At 44.4% G+C, this 22657-nt stretch overlaps 2 protein-coding genes across 2 annotated transcripts in view; both read left to right on the forward strand.

Moving 5' to 3' along the window:
* Nucleotides 1–22657, forward strand: part of tmem8b (transmembrane protein 8B) — a 230241-nt gene that overhangs the window by 159260 nt on the left and 48324 nt on the right. The window contains exon 6 of the mRNA XM_077231543.1: nt 13161–13540. Within this exon, the coding sequence (XP_077087658.1) occupies nt 13161–13540 (380 nt within the window). The remainder of the gene's footprint in view (nt 1–13160; nt 13541–22657) is intronic.
* LOC143739225 (zinc finger BED domain-containing protein 4-like) lies at nt 3791–6164 on the forward strand. The gene is made up of 2 exons (XM_077231545.1): nt 3791–5231; nt 5552–6164. The coding sequence occupies exons 1-2, from the start codon at nt 3934–3936 to the stop codon at nt 6051–6053; spliced, it is 1800 nt and encodes a 599-aa protein (XP_077087660.1). The 5' UTR covers nt 3791–3933; the 3' UTR covers nt 6054–6164.

Here is a 22657-nt window from a genome sequence, read left to right on the forward strand (position 1 = left end):
TTTGGACTATTTATTGAATCCTCAATTATTTTTAGATAGAAATATATTTACATTTGAATATACGTTTCAAGAGTCCTCATGTTTTGAAGTACAGATTGTCCTTACTGTATCAATGTTAAGGAATGAATAGCACTCAATAAAAGTAGCACCTTTTAATTCTCTACAGAAGAGAAAGGCATTTGTGCAAGCCTCCTGTTCAATATGCTCTCTTAAACCTTTCTCCTCTCACAGAATAGTTGCCATAGCAATAGAGCAGGAGTTATTTCCTCTCTCCTCTCTGTTTCACTTGACCTCCACCAGAGGCCATCTCAGAAGAGGACCTAGACCGCCTATGATTCTGAAGAGAGACCTTGCATAATTTCTACTGTAGTACAGTCTTGTGTATCGTAGCCTTATGACTGGGGAGGTGACTCGCACTGCCAGGAGTCTGAGGGAGGAATCTACTTGAGGAACGTGCACCAACCACCCACATCTCATCTGTCTACTCCTCTCATTCATCTCACGCCACTGTGGGAGTTTAATGAAAGTCTCAGCTTGTGCTCAACTGTAAGATCTGACCTTTTCCATTATTTCAGAATCAGCATAGTTTTAAAGCTTATATTATGCTGTGCTTGTGATTTTCACATACACAGCGGGTGCAGCATTCAGTCAGAGACAAAAAGACAGGACGATGGACAGATAGATGGATGGACAGACAGACAGATAGATAGACAGATGGATGGATGAATGGACAGATGGGCAAATGAACAGACGGACAGATGCATAGATGGATGGATGGATGGATAGACAAATAAACGATGGATGGATTGTTTTGCACATCATTAATGGGTGGTTGGGAATATGAGAAAGAAAGAAAGAAAGAAAGAAAGAAAGAAAGAAAGAAAGAAAGAAAGAAAGAAAGAAAGAAAGAAAGAAGTGCTCAGTAGCCCAGCAACCTGTTTCCTCAGTAACAGATATTGCCTTGTTAATCTCTCAGTGACATTATTCTCTCTTTTCACATTGCATTTGAATCAATGACGAGCCCAGCACACTTCCATTAGAAAGCACTGCATGCACACCAGGTTTTATTGGTGCCCCGTGTTATAAGAGAGACAAAGGGGAAGAAAAAGAGAAACAATAACATGGTGGACAGACATTCATGGCAGAAATGACCATTCTCTCCATCAGAAATGCACAGATAATGGGGTCATTTTGGTAACTCAGCATGAGGGACAAGTTGCACTCTGTGTACAGCATGTTTTCTTTGTTAGTTTTTTTTTTTTTACTTGATTTGTTTTGTCTATCTATCTAAATCACCACACGAAACAAACACATTTATTAGCAGAGGTGAGTGTAATATATTCAAAGTTACATAACAGTGCAAGCTTATTCTCTCAGGTTCCGCATCTCACACATCTCCCCTAATTTGAGCAACATTTGATCATACATATTAAGTACCATTAAAATGTTACTTAGCTAAAGTGAGGCTGCTTTAGCCATGAGCACTAGTTAGGAAGTGAAACTTTGATCTGAGTTGGTCTCAGAGAGGCAGTCTCAGACCCTAGAAAGCAGATTTGCATGCGTTTACATCACCAGAGGCTGGGTTCACGAAACGGTCAGAAGCCAATCTTGTTTTGAACTTGCGAGCTGAAGTTTGTTTCCAGAAAGCCTGCAAGTGTAATATTAAGCCTTGGTGATGCAAAGATAACGCCTCAAGGAAATGCATTCTAGATGCCAGTTCTTTGTTTTTCGTTCGGTTGCGATTTTGACATTGAGTGAAAAATTAACAAACGCACGCTGACAACCACAAGCGAATAACACAGTGAAGTTTGTGTGCAGCAGTATTTTGTTGCAAAAGGTCTACGCTGGCTTCAGTGTCAAGGGTTTATGGGTAACCAGGAGTGAATTTCATGAAAAATATATACCTACATACTGGTTGTGCTTTTTCTGAGGAATTATTTTCCACTGCTTGACGACATCATTTCAGTCTGTCAGTATCAAAACCCTTTCAATTGTTGTGAGACCCTCAAGAGAGATGTGTTACTGCAGATGAGTTCAGCTTAATCTCAAGTTGAATATCCAGTGGGAGGTGAGGAACTTTTTTCCCATAGTGTTTAAAGGTACCTGTGAAAAGCAGCACTGAATGTAGCGTCCCTTGACAAACACATCACACGGCTTTTGGATCTTTTAGGTGTTCACAGAGCAGTTGATAAAAGCAGCCTGTACATAACAGCCCATATGTGTAGGCTACGTGCGTTTTGGCTAGCATGACTGTGGCTGAAACGGACTGCATTTGACTCTAAAACACACCTTCCATTTCCATTTTTTTCTCTTCCATTTTTTTCTGAGCACTTTCCCAAATGCCTTTTTACATCACAGTTTTGTTTTGCTTAATTTCAACTGATTTATTAATATTACACTAATTAAGACTTGTTCACATTTAATAGTTTCCCGACATGCACTTTTGGCAAAAAAAAATTAACTGCATCATGAGAACTAATGTTGACTTGTAACAGTGTATGCCAGATATTTCAGTGATGAGGATAATCTTACCCAGTTATGTAGACTTGCTTTTTTTATGGTATATTTAACTTTATCTACACTACCATTCAAAAGTTAGGGGTTAGTAAGATTATTATTGTTATTATTATTTTTATTCAGCAAGGATGCATTTGTCATGAACCAGGGTTGATCTCTTACTCACTCATGCACATGGACGCACACACCGACACACACACACACACACACACACACACACACACACACACACACACACACACACACACACACACACACACACACACACACACACACACACACACACACACACACACACACACACACACACACACACTCTCTCTCAGCTGATCTTCATCGCAATCAGCCCTCGCGCTGATTGTCACCACACCTGTTTTCTCTTCAACCTGATTTTGACTGCTACTTCTAGTTACCATTCTTCCTGTTTCATTGCCAGATTATTATCTGTAGTTTCCATCTTGTCCTGTCTCGTCTACTTGTCTGCTTATACTGTGTTCTGCCCAGTCATCCTGCTGCTCGTGGCCTTTGACTGCTACTCAACCTGCCGCTCTACAACTACTGGTCTAAGACTGAGTTATCCTCGCTGACCACTGCTACCCAGCTCGGGGATCCCTGCTGTTTCTGTTTCATTAACCCAAGTCTATTATAATTGTTTTAACCAGTTCTGACCCCGCCTGGCGGCTGACTGCCTTTGTTCTCTTTACTATTAAAGCTTTTTTTGTACCTGCATTCGCTCTTGGGTCCTCAGTTTATCCTCATAGAATTGTATTATATCTCCAAAAATTCTACATTTCAGTAAATGGAAAAATAAACACGTAATGTATTTTGTAAATAATTAAACACTGCATTGTGCTGTGAGCGTGTAAGACAGACTGCTGCTGCACAAGTAGCATATACAATTACCCGTAGGAAATCTATACAGGTGGAGCTGGGGAAGATGGAGGGTTTCAGAAGGGTTTCAAAATCCAATGGCAAACGCTAACAAGCTATATAAATGTTGAGCAGCAAGCTCATTGGCTTCAAACGCAACAGGGACCAATCAGCTTGTGCCATGTAATGTAGTGATAGATGTGACACACTATGTATCACACAATGTAAAAGTCATCAGGTTGCGTTAAGGACCCATCAGCCGGTGCAACCTTGAGTTTCATGACAGAACTTGGTACATTAATAACAAAATGAAGCTCAAATGGAGTTACAAGGTTTTTGACCAGAGAATTTCAGAGAATATATATATATATATATATATTAGGGATGGCCCGATACCGATACTGGGATCGGGTATCGGGTCGATACTGTCCTCATATACTCGTACTCGTACTCATAAAACTTAGCCGATACCACGCACCGATACCACGTCCATTTTGTGAAACGAAACAGGCCGCCGCTTTGTCTAGGTGAACTGAGGCACGTAAAATGTCGGCGGTTTGGGCTCATTTCAAGATAAGGGATGATGACAGCAGCAAGGCAGACTGTAAGTTATGTTCAGCTAAGGTGTCGAGAGGAGGAAAAGAAAGTACATCGTTTAACACCAGCAATCTAATTAAACATCTGAAGACGCATCATAGCGCTGAATACACTCAGTTTAGTCAAGCTAAACAAGCAACTCAGCAGCCAACATTAACGCAGGTTTTACAGAAGCGCGAGAAGATGTCCAGAGATAATCCACGGGCACTAAAAATAACAGAGGGAATTGCATACTTCATTGCACTTGATGACCAGCCATTGTCGGCTGTTGAAAATATCGGATTTCGACATCTTCTTGGCATACTGGAGCCGCGATACGAAATTCCCAGTCGCCATTACATTACAACCGCTATGCTGCCGAAAGTGTTTCATGACGTGAAAAAGCACGTCAGTGGCCTGTTGCGTGACGTCTCGACCGTCAGTTTTACAACAGATATTTGGTCAAGCAGTGTCTGCCCAATGTCTCTGCTCAGTTTAACTGTACAGTGGATAGATGACAACTTTACTCTTCGCCATGCCACCTTACAAGCAACGCTGTTCCGAGGCTCGCACACCAGCCAAGCCATCGCAGGTGCGTTCGATGGGATGCTTCAGACCTGGTGCATTCCGAAAACCTCTGTCCACGTTGTGCTACGAGACAACGCTAAAAATATGATTAAGGGCATGAATGATGCTGGACTCCCCAGCTTACCTTGTGCCGCTCACACTCTCCAGCTGGTGGTCCACGAAGGACTTTTGTCACAAAGAAGTGTTGCTGAGGTATTGGCTATCGGACGCAAAATCGTTGGCCATTTTAAGCATTCTCCTCTAGCCTACTCCTGCCTCGAAGACATTCAGGTAGAGATCGGTCAGCCTGCAAAACGACTACAGCAGGACGTACACACCCGCTGGAACAGTACATTTTACATGATCCAGTCCCTGATAGAGCAGAAACGGGCTCTAGGAGTTTTTGTGTCCGAACATGAACTCCCTGATAATCTCACCGCTCACCAGTGGGCACTGCTGGAGAAGGTTGTAACTGTTCTGGGTCCGTTTGAGGAGTTAACACGAAAAGTTAGCTCTTCTGAAGCTATGGCAGCGGATGTGATTCCTGCTGTCACTGTACTGCAGCGATTTCTGTCTAGAGAGACCGACGATGACCATGGCATCAAAACTATGAAAGGGACTTTAGCTGCAGCTGTCAGGAGGCGATTTTCTGATGTGGAAGAACAACCCCTCTACAGCATCGCTACTCTACTCGACCCCAGGTAGGTGTGTGTGTGTGTGTGCATGTGTGTGTGTGTGTGTGTGTGTATCTATGTGCGTCTGTCTGTCTGTCTGTGTGCATGTGTGTGTGTGTGTGTGTGTCTGTCTGTCTGTGTGTGTATCTGAGTCTGTGTGCATATCTGTGTGTCTGTGTGCGTGTGTGTTAGTTAGTGAGTTAAAAGTTGCCTATGTCTTGCTGAAAAGTACATTTTAGTATTTCATTTTCATTTAATAAATTATTTGATTAGGCTATGTTATTTTAATAAATAGCGTACCTATTGTCAGATAGCATCATTTTTTTTTCTCTCATTTTCTGTTATAGGTATAAACATCTTTTTTTCTCTAACACCAACACTGCTGCAAATGCAAAGGAGATGGTGATGCATGAGTTGTTGAGGTCATCTGGAGAAGAGGAGAATCATGACCTGCACGAACCTCCTGCCAGAAAACCATGCAGGGACCAGGCAAGCAGCAGGCTGGACAGTATATTTGATGAAATAGCAGATGAGCAAGCACCAGTCTCTCTAAACAGAGCTCAAGTAGGTTCTTCTGCACAATTAGAGACATACCTAAGGGAGACCACAATTTCACGAGAAGACAAACCACTGCAATACTGGGCAGTTAACAAAGTGCGGTTCCCTACCCTGGCCAAAATGGCATCCAGATACCTCTCAGCACCATGCAGTAGTGTTGACAGTGAAAGGCTGTTCAGCTCAGTGTCACATATTGTGAATGACGGCAGAAACAGAATCACAGCTGATCATGCAGAGATGATTTTGTTCATCAAAAAGAACCTGCCTCTCATTCTCCCAAAAAGTACCTAAGCTAGTTCAGATCACATTGCTGACTGAAATGTTTGTTTAATTGAAACATGGGAACTGTCACTGTGCCACATAGTTTAATTGTTGTTTAATTGAAATATGCAGTAGTTTAATTGAGACTTGCAATAGTTACATTGATGTTTTGTTTAATTGAAATATGTAAATGTTTAATTGAGACTACACAACAGTTACATTGAAATTTAGTTAAATTGAAAGCTGGAGACGGTGTCAAATATTTCATTGATATATTGTTGAGTTGACGGTGTTGACTGCACAATACGTTTTATTTATATTTTGTCAGTTGTGAAGACAGTCCCAGTATTGAGGCTTTTTGTTTACACAGAAATTTATATATAATTTATTTTTGATTTGAAATTGTCTACATTCATTATTTTACTCATTATTTATTTTAGACTTGTTAAAACAAGCAGAGAAAATAAAAACAGGGTTCTAACCTTTGTTCTAAAACAGTCTTCTGTCTTCTTTTCTGGGAGCCTGTAGTTACTTTTGTGGTAGAAAAATATCGGTATCGGTACTCGGTATCGGCAAGTACACAAATGTAAATACTCGTTCTCGTATCGGTTTGAAAAAAAATGGTATCGGCCATCCCTAATATATATATATATATATATATATATATATATATATATATATATATATATATATAGGCAAAAGTAAGTTGGAGAACGAGTCAGGGATTCTAAATGCAGCTCTAACATGTCATTTTCTCAGTCTGAGGTGTAGATATACAGCAAACCTTTAGCTACAGGACTTGTGGCCAAACAGGTGCTGAAAAGAGCGCATGATGACACATCCTCATTCTGAACCAGACAGCATGTTCAAGTACGAGCCCTCAAAGATGTCCTCGGCTCACTAATTGTGATCTTTTGTCCATCATTGCTTTTGTCAGCAAGAATTATAATGACATTTCATTGCAAAATAGATGTAATTACAGAGGAGCCAAAAGAGTTGATTTGATCAGATGGCGAGGGCTTATAAACACTGCAGGGTTTGCGTACTAATCAAGTCTCGAGCATGCCAGGATTTGTTGAGATGTTTCAACCAATTTCACCCTCTAAGGACCATAAATTAAACACACAATACCGTTCAAAAGTTTGGGATCTGTATGTTTTTTAAATGTTTTTGAAAGAAGTATCTGATGCTCACCAAGGCTGCATTTATTTAATCAAAATACTGTAAAAAAAATTAAAAATTTTTTATTTATTATATGTAACTTATTCTTGTGATGGCAAAGGTGAATTTTCAGCAGCGATTACTCCAGTCCAATCATTCTAAAATGCTGATCTGGTGAAACATGTAAGGCAAGGCAAGGCAAGGCAAGTTTATTTATATAGCACATTTCATACACAATGGTAATTCAAAGTGCTTTACATAGAAGAAATTAAAATAATCAAAAGAAATCAGAATAATTTAAAACAGTTTAGAATAAAAGATAAAATACAGAAATAATCAAATGAAATCAGAGTAATTAAAACATAAAATAAAATACAGTGCAAACAGTCGGACGGACAGTGGCACAGTGCTCATTCAGTAAATGCACAGCTAAACAGATGTGTTTTGAGTCTGGATTTGAATGTGACTACTGTAGGAGCACATCTGATCTCTTCTGGAAGCTGGTTCCAGCTGCGGCTGGCATAGTAGCTAAAAGCGGACTTGCCATGCTTAGAGTGAACCCTTGGTATTTCTAGCTGATGTGATCCTAATGATCTGAGTGATCTGTTGGGTTTATATTCAGTGAGCATGTCTGCAATGTATTGTCCTAGGCCATTGAATGATTTATATACCAGTAATAATACTTTAAAATCAATCCTAAATGTAACTGGCAGCCAGTGTAAAGACCTGAGGACTGGTGTGATATGTTCATATTTTCTGGTTCTGCTCAGAATCCTAGCAGCAGCGTTCTGTATGAGCTGCAACTGTCTTATGGTCTTTTTGGGAAGGCCAGTGAGAAGTCCATTACAATAATCCACCCTACTGGTGATGAAAGCATGCACAAGTTTTTCTAAGTCTTGACTGGAAACAAAGCATCTAATTCTTGCAATATTTTTCAGGTGATAGTATGCTGATTTAGTTATTGCTTTGACATGACTACTGAAACTAAGGTCTGACTCTAGAGACACACCCAGATTCCTGACTTGATTTTTAGTTGTTTGACCCCTAGACTGAAGGTATGCGTTCACCTTGAGAACTTCATCTTTGTCTCCAAACGCAATGACTTCAGTTTTGTCTTTGTTTAACTGAAGAAAGTTTTGGCACATCCAATTGTTTACTTCATCAATGCATTGGCAAAGGGAGTCAATGGGCTGTAATTGTTAGGCGATAGGGATAAGTAGAGCTGTGTGTCGTCTGCATAGCTATGGTAAGCGATTTGGTTCTTTCTCATTATTTGGCTCATTGGGAGCATGTACAGGTTGAATAGGAGTGGCGCAAGAATTGAGCCTTGAGGGACTCCGTATGTCATATATGTCCACTCAGACTTATGGTCTCCTATACTCACATAATAACCTCTGCCTCCTAAGTATGACCTGAACCATTTTAGGACTATCCCGTAAAGCCCGACCCAGTTTTCCAGCCTGTCAAGAAGTATGTTGTGATCGACAGTTTCAAATGCAGCACTGAGGTCGAGTAGTACCAGAACTGATAATTTGCCTGTATCTGTATTTAAGCGAATATCATTTATTATCTTTATGAGCGCGGCCTCTGTACTGTAGTGCGGTCGGAAACCAGATTGAAAATTGTCAAAGTATCCATTCGAGCTTAAGAATTTGTTCAGCTGATTGAAGACAACTTTTTCAATGATCTTGCCTATGAAAGGAAGATTTGAGATCGGTCTATAGTTGTTTAATATGGTCTTATCCAGATTGCTCTTTTTCAGGAGGGGCTTGACAACTGCAGTTTTCAGGGAGTTCGGAAGACGCCCAGTGCGAAGTGAGGCTTTTACCACTTCTAGGAGATCTGCTTCTAAGCTGTGTAACACATTTTTGAAAAAAAGATGTGGGAAGTGCGTCAAGGGCGCAGGTTGATGTTTTTAGGTGCTGTACGGTTTCTTCCAAAATTTTGCCATCAATTTCTTCGAAATCAGACATAGTGACTACTTTCTCAGGCTGTTGTCTGATCTGCCTGACCCCAGCGCAACTCAAGGATGAGCTGATCACCTTTCTGATATTATTGATTTTCTCAGAGAAGAAAGAAGCAAACTCACTGCACTTTCTCACTGAGAGCATTTCACTGGGAATCTGGCTTGGGGGGTTTGTCAGTCTCTCTACAGTAGCAAAAAGAGTGCGTGTGTTGTTTATATTGCTGTTTATAATATTCGAGAAGAAAGTCTGTCTAGCTTTGCCTAGTTCCTTATTGAAAGCATGGATGCTGTCTTTGTAGATGTTATAATGGACTACAAGTTTTGTCTTCCACCACACGCCCTGGCGCTGTGGCAGAGGCCGAAGAGCTCTCACAGGAGGAGGGGGAGGGCGAGCTGGGCCCACATGCTTTGGTGGTTGTGGGGCCTGGCGTTTTTGGTTGGTATCTGGGGGCTCGCAGCAAAAGAGTGGGATAGTCTAGTTCCAGCATGCACCAGTTTTTTCCATTTTCTCTGAGAAGCACAGAAGTGGAGATGCTGGAGAGAGGGATAACGTTTCCGGTGAGAGGGGTTGTTGCTCTGGTGTTATTGGAGGCTGTAATATGCTGTCCTGGTTTCCCTGGCTGTTTTCCAGAAAGTCGTCCTTGGGTGCTGAATCTTGGAGCAGTTCTAGTATGTCACAGTCTGTCTGTGGTGAGCTCTGTGGGCAGGGCTCAGCTGAGATTGTGTCCGTGAGCAGAGGCTGTTGTGGCTGAGTGGTGTTATCACTGTCCTTGTGTGATGTGTCAACCGCATGTCCATTCAGGTGCTGAAGTGAAATCCTGTGGTCATTCATACTGTATCCAGGTGTGTGTGTGCCATTCAGGTTGAGTGGATTGGCACACATTGCAGAAGGATGACGGAGGGAGAAGTAGATATTGTCCTTTAGCACTCTTGAACCAAGTTTGTTTGGGTGGTGGCCATCCTGTTGAAACAGTTGCCTCTGACTCCAGAAAAGCTTGAAGTTGTCAATAAAATTCACTCCTTTTATATTGCAGGTTTTTTGCAGCCATGTATTAAGCCCAAGCAACCGTGAAAACCAGTTTGTTCCTCTTGCTGGGAGTGGTCCACTGATGAATGTCTGAACTTTCAGTCTTTTAAGTGTTTCAAAAAGTTAATTGAAATCCTTTTTAAGAAGTTCCGACTGCTCTTTATGAATATCATTCTTCCCCACATGAATGATGAGTCGATTTGCAGTCTTATGTTTTATCAGAATGTTCTGAAGTTCCCTGTTTACATCAGATGTTGTTGCTTGTGGAAGGCAGCACGTTGTTGTATCCCTGCTATTAATGTTTCTGATTACGGAGTCGCCCACTATCAGAGTCCTGGGCCCGGCTGCGCTCTGAGCTGAGTGCCGCTGTCTGCTCGACCTTGAGCCCCAGTTAGCATCAGTGTTAGGTACTGGCTGATTCAGTCTGTGTTCGATCACATTCATCAAATTTGGGGATTCCTCATTCATTAATACTTCAAATCTGTTCTCAAGATGTATAGGCGGTGGTAGGAGACCAGTGTTTGCAGTCCTTGTCAGAGCCGTATCTGGGGTAGAGGATGCTACTGCAGCAATATGTGATGCTCGTGACAATCTGATGTCTCAAGTGCCTTTGGGTCTCGCTCCCTGTTTGTGCCATCGATTAGTAAGTCGATTGGCTTGTTTCTCTACACTCAGTATGGCCTGTCGAGGAGCACTAGATTCATGGGACTCACCGGCTGTATGCTGAGGGCGTCCATGACGAAGCTCTGTTGTGTGAACCGTCTGGTTTGGTGGTCCCGCAATTAACTTTGTTTCAAGAATAGCAATCCTTTGTAAAAGTCTGTGGCAGTTAGAGCAGCATGTAGATTCCAGAGGAGGCATTTTCTTATCCTTATGAATGTAGGAAGTTGTGTTTTCTCTTCCCCGGAATGTAAGCTTTCAGTGGGAGGCTGGTCGAATAAAATAATTCTGTTTTTTGTAGTAATCCAAGCGTTTGAGCACTGTGCTGATTTGCTGAAGTTAAAATTAGCTGATAAAAGGAGATAAAATATAGAAATATAAAAGCGATAGAGCAAAGCGCGGAGTAGTAAGCGAGAGCGTCCGAACAGTAGCTGAGCAGGAAGTGAATGTATTATAATAAATTTTATTATCAGTGTCATGCTGCTCAATATTTTTGTAGAAACTGTAATTTTGTTGTAGGAATCTTTAAATAGCAATTTTAGAAATCTTAGAAATCTTTTGTGACATTATAAATGTCTTTACTGTCATTTTTGATCAATTCAATGCATCCTTGCTGATTAAAAGTATTAATTTTTTTTTTTAAATCTTAATGACCACAACATTTTGATTTGCACTATAAAAAAAGTTGCTGTCTTAAAATAAATACAATCAACTTGGATGTTTAAGCAATTTCAATTTAAATTACATTAAACTGACAAGAGTTAAATTTTGTATAACTTATGAAAAAGGTCGAAAATTGCTTAACTTATTTTGATGAGTAAAAGCAATATAAATACCTAAATTTTCATACTGTAACTTATTGAACATATATTTTGTACAGTGTGTATTGCATATTTAATTATAATGATATATATATATATATATATATATATGTATATAATCCTTTGTAAATAAACATGGAAAATTCTAATTAAACTATAATACTAAAATATAGTTTTACTCCAACTAAACTATACTGTATAAGTAATTATTGTTGATTCAGATTCAGTAATCAATTGTTAGATCATGATCAGTTTATTACAATGAATATCATGGATTAAATGAACATCCTGCTCTCCTGTGATGTGATGTGATGTGATGTGATGCTACATAAAATATTTGGGTCACCAGAATTTAGGTAGAGCTCTTCAATGCCTGACATTTAATTACCCATGCATGCCCACCTGGAGTAATAATAGTCTACTTCAGAGCGTGGTGAGCTTTCTCGTCAGGGCTGTTTTTGGATTTCTGGATGTGTGAAAAACCTTCATCTAAATTCGTAACTATTGGAAACATTCTCTTATCACTGGCTCAAGGATCGGATGTAAAATGAGCTGGAAAAAGAATTGGGAGGGCAAGAGACGCGAGCGATAACACAGCAAACAGAGCTGAGGGGGGGAAGCGACCTGACATTTCAATAATGAACAATGCACCTGTTTCACTGCATTTTGCAATAATCGTGGGTGCGAAGAGAAATATGACTGTAAGACTCCTGAGTACTCGGTAGCATAACTGAACGTTCACACCCTGAGGCAATCAGGAAACAATGAGATGTGTGGAGAATTTCCTTATTGTATTCATCAGTGCCAATTAGTTATCTCAATTCCGCAGCATTGCTCTGCAAATTTACATTTAATCAAAATGTGTTCTGTAATCCCGTCTAATTTACAAAGTACCATGTTATGACAAAGCCCGCAATTAAAAGATGCTAAGAACAATCATGCCCTCGTTTTAATGTGTTTTGGGACACACTGTTTTTGTGATGCAAAGAATGTGTCACCATTTGAATGAAGACTTCACACTCCAAACATAAGGGTTTTGAAGTGTTTTGTGTGTGTGTGGCTTTAAAGTTTTATAGAGCTGAGAGACCTATAAAAGTAAATATGATGAAACAGGCCGTTCCCTTGGCCATTCTGTAATCCTTCCTAAAACACAGCATACACCCCACTTAGATCAATTCATACTACTTAGACACTTTCAGCAGTCATTTGGCCTGTCATCTCGCCACAGACATCTAAGTATATGCATGAAATTGGAAAAAAAGTATGTCTCCGCTGAAATGCTAGTCAGATCTAGCACAAAGAGACTGGAATGACAGGAAGATGCTTTTAGCCTCAGAGTAACCTGAGTGTAGAGTTTGAGCTGTCAGCTTCAGTCAAGGGATTCGTCAGAGTTCAAGACATCTTTATTTCATTCTTATTTCACATCTCTCGTAACCAGCTTCTTCAGTGGAAAACGTGTGTCGTCCCAATTTTAAACATCTCCTCTGATCTTTTCTCTGCAGACTGTTCCAAGCCCAGTGTCTCCAAGAGCTCCTCGGCTATGAACATGCCCCAGTCATTTGGCACTGCGATGGGTTTCTCTCTGTCAGAGACCCTGCCTGCTGCCAGCCTGCCTAACGTGCCCCAGAACGGTTCTGATCAAGGATCTCTTTTGAACGCTGAAGACAGCATCACTTACTTAGCACCCATAGCCGACACAAATAAATGCTGGCCCATCCGGCCAACACTGCGAAATGAATTGGACACATTTTCAGTTCATTTTTACATCTTCTTTGGACCCAACATCTCCATCCCTCCAGACCGGGCAGCGATATTTGCCATCAACCTAATGCCAGTGCTGGATAGTGGAGGTGTCCTCAACATGGAGCTCAAACTCAATGTGGTAAGTTGAAATGGTTTAAATCTTCCCAAAGGAGTTGATGCTATCTAGTACAAAAATTGTAATGATACAAATGATAAACAAATCTCTCTCTCTCTCTCTCTCTCTCTCTCTCTCTCTCTCTCTCTCTCTCTCTCTCTCTCTCTCTCTCTCTCTCTCTCTCTCTCTCTATATATATATATATATATATATATATATATATATATATATACTGTGTGTGTGTGTGTGTGTGTGTCAAGTCAAGTCATCCTCATTTATATAGCGCTTTTAACAATGTAGATTGTTTCAAAGCAGCTTTACAGAGATAAACATATAATTTAAGGTAACAGAGATTGGTTTGGTTTTATAGTGGTTCTTGAAAAATGTTTTTTCCATCTAAAGTTAGTTTTGATTGATTCACTTCGGTCTAAATGATCATTTGTTATTAAATTAGGGGCCGCTAAGACGACACCGTTCTCTCTAAACAGACTTTAAAGGTGAACCTGTGATAGACGCTGATGGCGTTCACATGTGCATTAAGAATTGATTCTATAGTTGTGTGCGTTTGAATATATGTGCGCAGGTTTGTAATTCCTTACAAACCATGCCTAAACAAACTACTTGTCTTGTCTATAAATTTTGATGCAGAATTTTATTTTATCTTATCACTTTGGGTAGGTACACGAACCAAAAAATTCCACAACGCTTTATCTGTAGAGTGGTATAGGGATCCTCCATAGGGAGAGGCTAGTTGGCACTTCAGCACTGCATTGTCATCGGGTCCAGGCGAAAGTCCTTCGTCAGATCTGGAAACGGCCTGGATCCGGCAGGCTGCGGGAAAACCTCGGGATAAACAAAGACACTAAAATTAGCGTAGATGCCATTCTTCTTATGATGTAACGAGTACATCAGGATTTAAGGGAAGTTTTCCCAGTTCCGGCTGACCTAATCTATGCAGCCTAATATTGAATTATAGGAGTCTATAGTGTTATGTGAATGCTAGGTCAAAGAGATGTGTTTTTAGTGTAGCTTTGAACTGACAGACTGTGTCTGCTTCCCGGACAATGTTAGGAAGATTGTTCCAAAGTTTTGGTGCTAAATAGGAAAAGGATCTACCGCCAGCAGTCGATTTAGATATTCTAGGTATTATCAACTGGCCGGAGTTTTGAGATCGCAATAGACGTGAAGGACTATAATGTGTTAAGAGCTCGCTCAAGTACTGGGGAGCTAAACCATTTAGTGCTTTGTAAGTAATCAGCAATATTTTAAAATTTATATGATGTTTAAAAGGGAGCCAATGCAGTGTTGACAGAACCGGGCTAATATGGTCGTACTTCCTTGTTCCCTTTCAGTCGATAACGTCGGACGTAGTCGACGCGACTGAAATGGGATCACGCTAGGGAGCCTGTCTTCTTCGAGTACTATTGAACGAGCCAATGTAATTGGCGTGCGTGATTCGCATCACACACTCCGCCCCCGCGGCGCGGGTATAAATACGGAAGTGGATGCACGCACTAGTTGCCTTTCGCTTCGGAGCCGATCGTTTGATGTCTCTGAGAGTGCTGTTGTCTACAACGAGCGAGTGTGTCGGTGTTCTTCAGGAAGACTCTCCCAGTGCTGGTGTTCTACAGCGCGAGTGCAGCGGTGATCGCGAGCTTTGAGCTCTCAACTGCTGTTTTAACAGGAACAAATTTCTAAATGTTTGTGTGTGTTGATGGCTGGTTAGAGGGCGGAAAAGTGAGTGCTTCACTGTTTCAGTTCTCTGTTCAGTGTTGCAGCGGTCATTCCCCTGTGTGCTCCGGCACTGGTGACGGTCCTATTTTCTGAAAGAGCAACTCGGGTGCTTTTGCGTCTTTTTCAAGATGTCATTCCGCCCGTGCGTTTCTGGGTGCGGTCGTTCCCAGTCTCTCTCTGATGGTCACAACTGTTGTGTCACGTGTTTGGCTTACAGCACGCTGAGACAGCTTTTGTGGACAGCTCATGTTTTCACTGTGGGAACATGACTGTCGCAGTGTTGAGGGCGAGACTCGCCTTCGTTCGCGGAGAGCGAGTCCCCATTACCATGCCCCACCCTCGGGTGCTGTGTGGGATGGGTGACCGGAGGATAGTGTTGGATGTCCCGCCCGGTAACCATTCCCTGTGGGCTCCTCACTCCTCCCTTCCACTGCAACCACTGGAGCCTCCTGTGTTGTCTGCTGGTCCATCTGTAATGGGTGGGCCAGCGGTTTCACTCGGGGCTCCCCTGGAGGACAGGACGCCGATTGCAGCATCGGAGGGTGAGCTGACTTCTAGAGATGATGACTCGGCTGCATTGTCTCCCTCCGGGAGTTCAATGTTGCCCGAGCCGGATCCAGAATTATCAGCTATGCTGAAACGGGCCGCCGAGGCTGCCGGGCTCGAGTGGAACCTCCACCGTGTCCCGTTCAGTCTCGGTTGGAATCTGGAGTTTGGTATCTTGGGGCGGGCCGCGCTGGTTCTCAGCTCGCCGCCCCAGTGCCTTTCTTTCCCGAAATGCATGGAGAGCTTGTCAGGTGGTGAACAGCATCTTTCTCTGCCAGAAACTGCCTGACTAGCTTTTCCCCCTCATTACCCTTGATGGAGGAACGGTGAAGGGTTGCGAGGTGTCCCTCCATTGGAGCGGTCTGTCGACACAGGTGCACCTGTGTCCGGCGGCCGCTGCCTTTTGGGGGGATCCTCGTCTCCCCCCTAAGGCCTGTGAGTTTCGTCTGCTCCGACGGGCAGAGCTTACAAAGCCTATGGGCAAGCCCCTTCCTCTTGCGTGCCATGGCGTTGCTGCAGGCTAGGGCACCCATGGCATGCACGAGGGTAATCCAGACCGTGCGCTCATAGGTGAGCACCGCACTGCATCCGACCTCACCCTCCGGGGTACGGGTGTCGTAGCGTGCGTGATCGGTCTGGCGATGTCCACCTTGGTGGTCCAGTAGCGCCTTCGTTGGCTCAGCCTGGTTGGTATGGCGGATGCGGACAAGGTTCGGTTCCTGGTCTCCCCAATTTCCCAGGTTGGGCTGGTCGGCGACGCGGTGGAGAACTGCATCAAACAGTTCTCTGCCGCTCAAGCGCAGACGGAGGTCATCCGGCACATCCTGCCCCGGTGGCCAGCTGCTGCTTCCAACTGCCGCCGGTGGCAGCTCCTCCGCCTGCTCGTCGCTGTGGGCGTTCTCCGGCCGCCGCTCCTGCTGGCCCTCCGCAGCAGCCTCCACCCAGGCCTCAGCATGGAGCCGGCCGCAGTTGAGACGCCCAGCCCGCTCCAGGCGCTGCCAAGCCAGGTGGCAAGCGACAGCGAAAGCATTCCGGAGCGGGCCGCCCAGGAATGGATGAGATGCTCTTGGAGTGGCACGATCACTCCCTCCCCCCGGGTGAGGGCCGGGTGGAGCCTTTGTTTGTGTGTGTGTCTGTTCCGCCGCTGGCTCCCTGAAAAAAAAAAAAAAAAAAAAGCGGAGCAAGCGGTACCCACACTTCAAGGAGAGAGCAATTTCATCTGTTCCTGGGTCCCAAGAGGGCCAGTCTGGCGGGTGTGACCCTGTATAGCCTTACACCCCTCAGCTCCCCCTTGGTCGCCAGCAGGCAGCTTGGTGCGTTCGAGGACCCGGTCATCCGCCTTCTCACGCGCCCCCTGCCGCTTGTGGAGACAGGTAAGTGTTGCACAGCACACTAACACCACTCTCTCTACTTTGCTGCCCCACCTCAGGCTCGGCTACCCCGCTCAAGTCAGTGATAGTCATCACATTAGGTGTTGAGCAGACGTGCTCCTGAAAATTCAGTGATATTCATCACACCGAGTGTTGAGCAGTGCTCCTGACTTGTGCGTGCTTATCTTATCCTGCTGGCGAAGGATTTGATATAGCCGCTCCTCCAGCCGGTACGAAGGCCAGTTGTAAACTCGTTCTTCGTGCTACTAGGGGGTGGGTCGTGACCATCTTGGCCCAAGATTGGTCTGCAGCTTTGACCTGAAAGACAGGTGCTTCAGATCTCTACCTCCCGCACCGCAGGCCATCCTGTGTGTTGCGTCTAAGGGTGGAGTATCAGTACAGTGTCCTTCCCCTCGAGTGCTCCAGAGCCCGTTGGGTCTTCAGGTCAACTGGAAGAGAGTAATCTCGCCCACGGGCTGAGTATCTCTTTTCTAGTTTTGGAGTGGTACTCGGTCAAACATGTCTCTCCAATTAGAATGTGTTCAGCTGGTGTTGAAGTGAGAAAGGGTCCCACTGAAAGAACTTTCAGAGGCTCCTGGGGTATATGGTAGTCGCAGCCTTTGGCTCCCTCCATATGTGACCGCTTCAGCACTAGCTTCACGATCGAGTCCCGAGGTGACCGTGGCAGAGCAGCTCACCCTGTGTGACTATAGTTCATCCCGGTCTGCTGCCAAACCCTCTTCAACAGAGGGGCCATGTACAAAGGGCGTGTTTTAACGGGGGCCTGGGCGACCCCCGACTACACGGGCATTCGTGCCTCGAGTTGTTAGACATTGCGACCGTTGCGCAAGCTTCCCCTGCATGTCACAAACTCACCCGTCACCTCCTCCTTGGAGTCAGACGCTTCTGAGGACGCCTTGTTCCACGTGACGCCTTGAGCCTCACGACAGTTATAGCCAGGGCAAGTGGAGACTCCATCCCCTGGGTCCGGCTGGGTCATGACCATTCCGGGGCCGCTCAGTTGCCCCCCCGGTTTTATTTTTCCGCCAGTGTTTGGGTAAACCGAGCGGACTACCCTTGGACAAACACTGGGGCTCAGCTGCCCCAGGGGCCCGCAGAAATGCGTTTAACCCCAGTGAGCCTTCTAAGAAGTGACGGCGACTCAGGGTCGCCTTGCGCTGCTCAAGTCAGTGAGATCATCACACTTCATGTTGAGCGGAGTTGCTCCTGAAACTCAGTGAAGTTCATCGCACTCAGGTGTTGAGCAGCAATGCTCCTGTAGCTCAGTGAGTCCATCACAGGTAGCGCAGTGAATTCATCACACGCAGTGCTGAGCAGAAATGCTCCTGGTGCTCAGTGAAGTTCCTCGCACTCAAGTGTTGAGCAGTAATGCTCCTGAAGCTCAGTGAGTTTATCACACTCAGGTGTTGAGCAGTAATGCTCCTGAAGCTCAGTGAACTTGTCACACTCAAGTGCTGAGCAGAAATGCTCCTGTCGTTCAGTGAAATTCTTCGCACTCAAGTGTTGAGCAGAAATGCTCCTGAAGCTCAGTGAGGGAATGCTCCTGAAGTTCAGTGAACTTGTCACACTCAAGTGCTGAGCAGAAATGCTCCTGTCGCTCAGTGAGGTTCTTCGTACTCAAGTGTTGAGCAGAAATGCTCCTGAAGCTCGGTGAGTTTATCACACTCAGGTGTTGAGCAGGAATGCTCCTGAAGCTCAGTGAACTTGTCACACCCAAGTGCTGAGCAGAAAATGCTCCTGAAGCCCAGTGATCTTCTCATGTTGTGTTGAGCAATGCTCCTGTCTTTTGCGCCCGTCACTTGCACCTACGTTCCAAGTCAGGAGAGGAACAGGTCTTCATAGTTGCCCCTTATTGTCCCAACTAGACCTGGCTCCCATCAACAGCCTTCCTGACTTCCCCGGAAAACTCTTCAGGGGCGGGGCACGATGGCACACGCGTTCTTCCCCCGGGGATTCCGGGCGGTCTTACATCTGAACGCGGAGGTTCAGGTGGCTATCACAAGAATGTGTGATAGTTACCATCACTTCGGCGAGAACCCCCTAGAATGGGGTAGCGTGCTTACGCCTTTAGAAGTGGAACCTAGTCGTTGAGTGCGTCTTCTCTCCAGAGGAGATCCTGAAAGCTTTCGATCACTTCAGTGCTCTCTTTCCTGCAAAATGGGTTGCAGTAGGCTGTTTTCCTAAATCACCCTCAAAATGATGTTGCCTCGGTGTTTAAACGACGCTCATCGGGTTGCAGAAGTATGCAGAAGCACGTTCTGATCGTCAGGTTCCTGAGGAGCAAGGTCTTGTAAATCCTTGTGTCCCTCTTTATCCTCTTGGGCCTTGTCCCTGGTGCGACTGCACTGCAGAGACCGCCCCTGAGCCACTGCAGGTAGTGAGTTAAAAATTCTGTTATATCAGTTCTCCTGCTCGCGTGGTCTCTACTAGAGGGTAGGGACTTGCTCGCTTTCGGTCAACGTATTGTGCCTGGAGTCTGGGCCGGCTAACTCTCACAAGCTGAGACCCCGGCTCGGATTGTGCCCAAGGTTCCTACCTCTCCCGTAATAGGAGCAGGTGGTGAGCCTGCAAGCGCTGCCTTGGAGGAGGCAGATCCAGCCCTGGCTTCTCTGTCCGTTCGCTTGGACGTGTACAGAATGCAAGTCATAGACCTCAGACCAGCTCTTCAAATATCTGTTGGAATTCAGCAGAGAGGGAAGGCTGTTTCCATGCAAAGTTGCACTTAGTGCTTGCCTTCATTTCGGCAAAGATCCGAGATGCAACATGTCCACTTAGGTGTTGAGCTCCTCTATGATGAGTGTAAAGTGCTCCGCCTGGGCGTTGACGATATACTTTGCTAAACAGATTCTAGAGTTGGGGGCTGGACGACACCTGGTTGAACCGCTGCTCCCCGTGGGCTCCCTTCTCATGAAGCCAGTTTCACCGTGAGCCCGGTTCAAGTGTCGGCTTGCTGCGCCATTCCCCTCCTATGGACTGGATACGTGCGCCTTTCTACTCCAGTTGAGTTCCCTTAAACTTGAACCCTGTTGAGTTCCTCCACACCCCTCCGACGTCGGACGTGCGGAACGTCTGGTGTTAGGCCTACCACTCGTAAGCAGTGTGGAACCTGTGTTAGGCTGGGTCCATATGTTGCGGTCCCTTCGGTGACCCCATATGTGTATTCTTCCACGATACGGCTCCCTGCGGTGAGCCCGTGTCTTCCCTCGGCAGAGTCTCTCTGCCGTCACTGTCCGGTGTGTCTCCCCCCGTCTTAGGCTGGAGCCACCCCAGTGACATTCCATATGTTAGACTGCCCGGTTTCCGCCCAGTTCATATGTGTATTCTCCACGTTACCTCCCTCGGGTTGGATGTGGCTTCCGCAGCATCCCTTCCTTCCAACGTACGGGGAACGCTTTCCCAGTGGTCCTGTAGGAACAGCAGTGACTTCCCTGGCCTAAGCCCTGTCCTTCCCCGCCTTAAGTTTGCGGGGGCATCAGGAGGCTTTGGTTTAGGCACTGGAAGGTGGCAGCGTTAGTGGCGTGTTCAATGGTCGATCCCATTTCAGTCTCGTCGACTACGTCCGACGTTATCGACTGAAAGGGAACGTCCTGGTTGCGTATGCAACCCACCGTTCCCTGAAGGAGGGAACGGAGGACGTAGTCCCCTTGCCACTACCGCTGGACCACCGCTGACCCCGGGTTACTCTCGGCTCCTCAGCGAAAAGCAACTAGTGCGTGCATCCACTTCCGTATTTATACCCGCGCCGCGGGGGCGGAGTTTGTGATGCGAATCACGCACGCCAATTACATTGGCTCGTTCAATAGTACTCGAAGAAGACAGGCTCCCTAGCGTGATCCCATTTCAGTCGCGTCGACTACGTCCTCCGTTCCCTCCTTCAGGGAACGGTGGGTTGCATACGCAACCAGGACGTTCTGGTAAGAACTCTAGCGGCTGCGTTTTGAACTAGCTCTAGTTTGTTTATTAAGCGTGCAGGGCAACCACCCAGTAGAGCATTTCAATAATCTAGCCTTGATATCATGAACGCATGAACTAGTTTTTCCGCATTTGTCAATGAGAGCATATGACGTAATTTAGATATATTTTTAAGATGGAAAAATGCGGTTTTACAGACACTAGACACGTGACTTTCAAATGAAAGATTGGTATCAAAGAGCACACCCAGGTTCCTAACTGACGACAAAGACTTAACAGAGCAGCCATCAAGCGTTAGACGGTATTCTAGGTTATTACGTGTGGAAGTTTTTTAGTGTGTGTGTGTGTGTGTGTGTGTGTGTGTGTGTGTGTGTGTGTGTGTGTGTGTGTGTGTGTGTGTGTGTGTGTGTGTGTGTGTGTGTGTGTGTGTGTGTGTGTGTGTGTACATATATATTTTACTAAATGTTTACCACAAATTTTAATTGTAAAATATCATCCAATAGATATTGTTTAAAACTGGAAACACAAAGGCTCTTTAGACTCTTACGTGATGTTAGCTAGTATTAGCTAGATGCTTTTATCCAAAGCAACTTACATTGCATTTAATTAGTTTCCATTAATTAGCATTTCCTGGGAATCGAACCAATTGCCTTGCCATTGCTAGCACCATTTGAGCTACAGGAATACTGTGCATTCACTCTTTTACATTCTTACTCTTTTTTTTTCCTGTATATAAACATTCAAAGCATTCAGACCATTATTATTATTACTATCCTTTTTTTTATTTTACCTTCTGAAATGTTTACCTCATGTTAGAACAGATTACCTTGTACCAGCCACCATGATTCTTGGCAGAGCGAATGCATTCGTAAATCTGTAATACCCTTTAATCTGTGATCGTATTACACATGCTAACCTAAAATCCATCAAAAAAGCATGACAACTATACTCAAAATGGCAGAATAGCAGAGCTTTTGCTTTATGTAAGTACAGGTCCTTCTCAAAAAATTTGCATATTGTGATAAAGTTCATTATTTTCCATAGTGTAATGATAAAATTTAAACTTTCATATATTTTAGATTAATTGCACACCAACTGAAATATTTCAGTCTTTTATTGTTTTAATACTGATGATTTTGGCATACAGCTCATGAAAAATCAAAATTCATATCTCAAAAAATTAGCATATTTCATCCGACCAATAAAATAAGTGTTTTTAATACAAAAAAAGTCAACCTTCAAATAATTATGTTCAGTTATGCACTCAATACTTGGTCGGGAATCCTTTTGCAGAAATGACTGCTTCAATGCAGCGTGGCATGGAGGCAATCAGCCTGTGGCACTGCTGAAGTGTTATGGAGGCCCAGAATGCTTCGATAGCGGCCTTAAGCTCATCCAGAGTGTAGGGTCTTGCATCTCTCAACTTTCTCTTCACAATATCCCACAGATTCTCTATGTGGTTCAGGTCAGGAGAGTTGGCAGGCCAACTGAGCACAGTATTACCATGGTCAGTGTAGATCATTGTGATAAATGATCTGTACAGAAATACAATATAATT

The sequence above is a fragment of the Siphateles boraxobius genome, unplaced genomic scaffold (genome assembly GCF_051911475.1).
Source record: "Siphateles boraxobius isolate OS27281-9 unplaced genomic scaffold, OSU_SipBor_1 16, whole genome shotgun sequence".
Classification (NCBI taxonomy): Eukaryota; Metazoa; Chordata; class Actinopteri; order Cypriniformes; family Leuciscidae; genus Siphateles; species Siphateles boraxobius.

Bases quoted from the DNA above. Each gene is read 5' to 3' on its own strand.
- LOC143739225 (XM_077231545.1), top strand. From the start codon at position 3,934: ATGTCGGCGGTTTGGGCTCATTTCAAGATAAGGGATGATGACAGCAGC. The intron at 5,232-5,551 runs GTAGGTGTGTGT...TTTCTGTTATAG, and splicing joins GCTACTCTACTCGACCCCAG to GTATAAACATCTTTTTTTCT.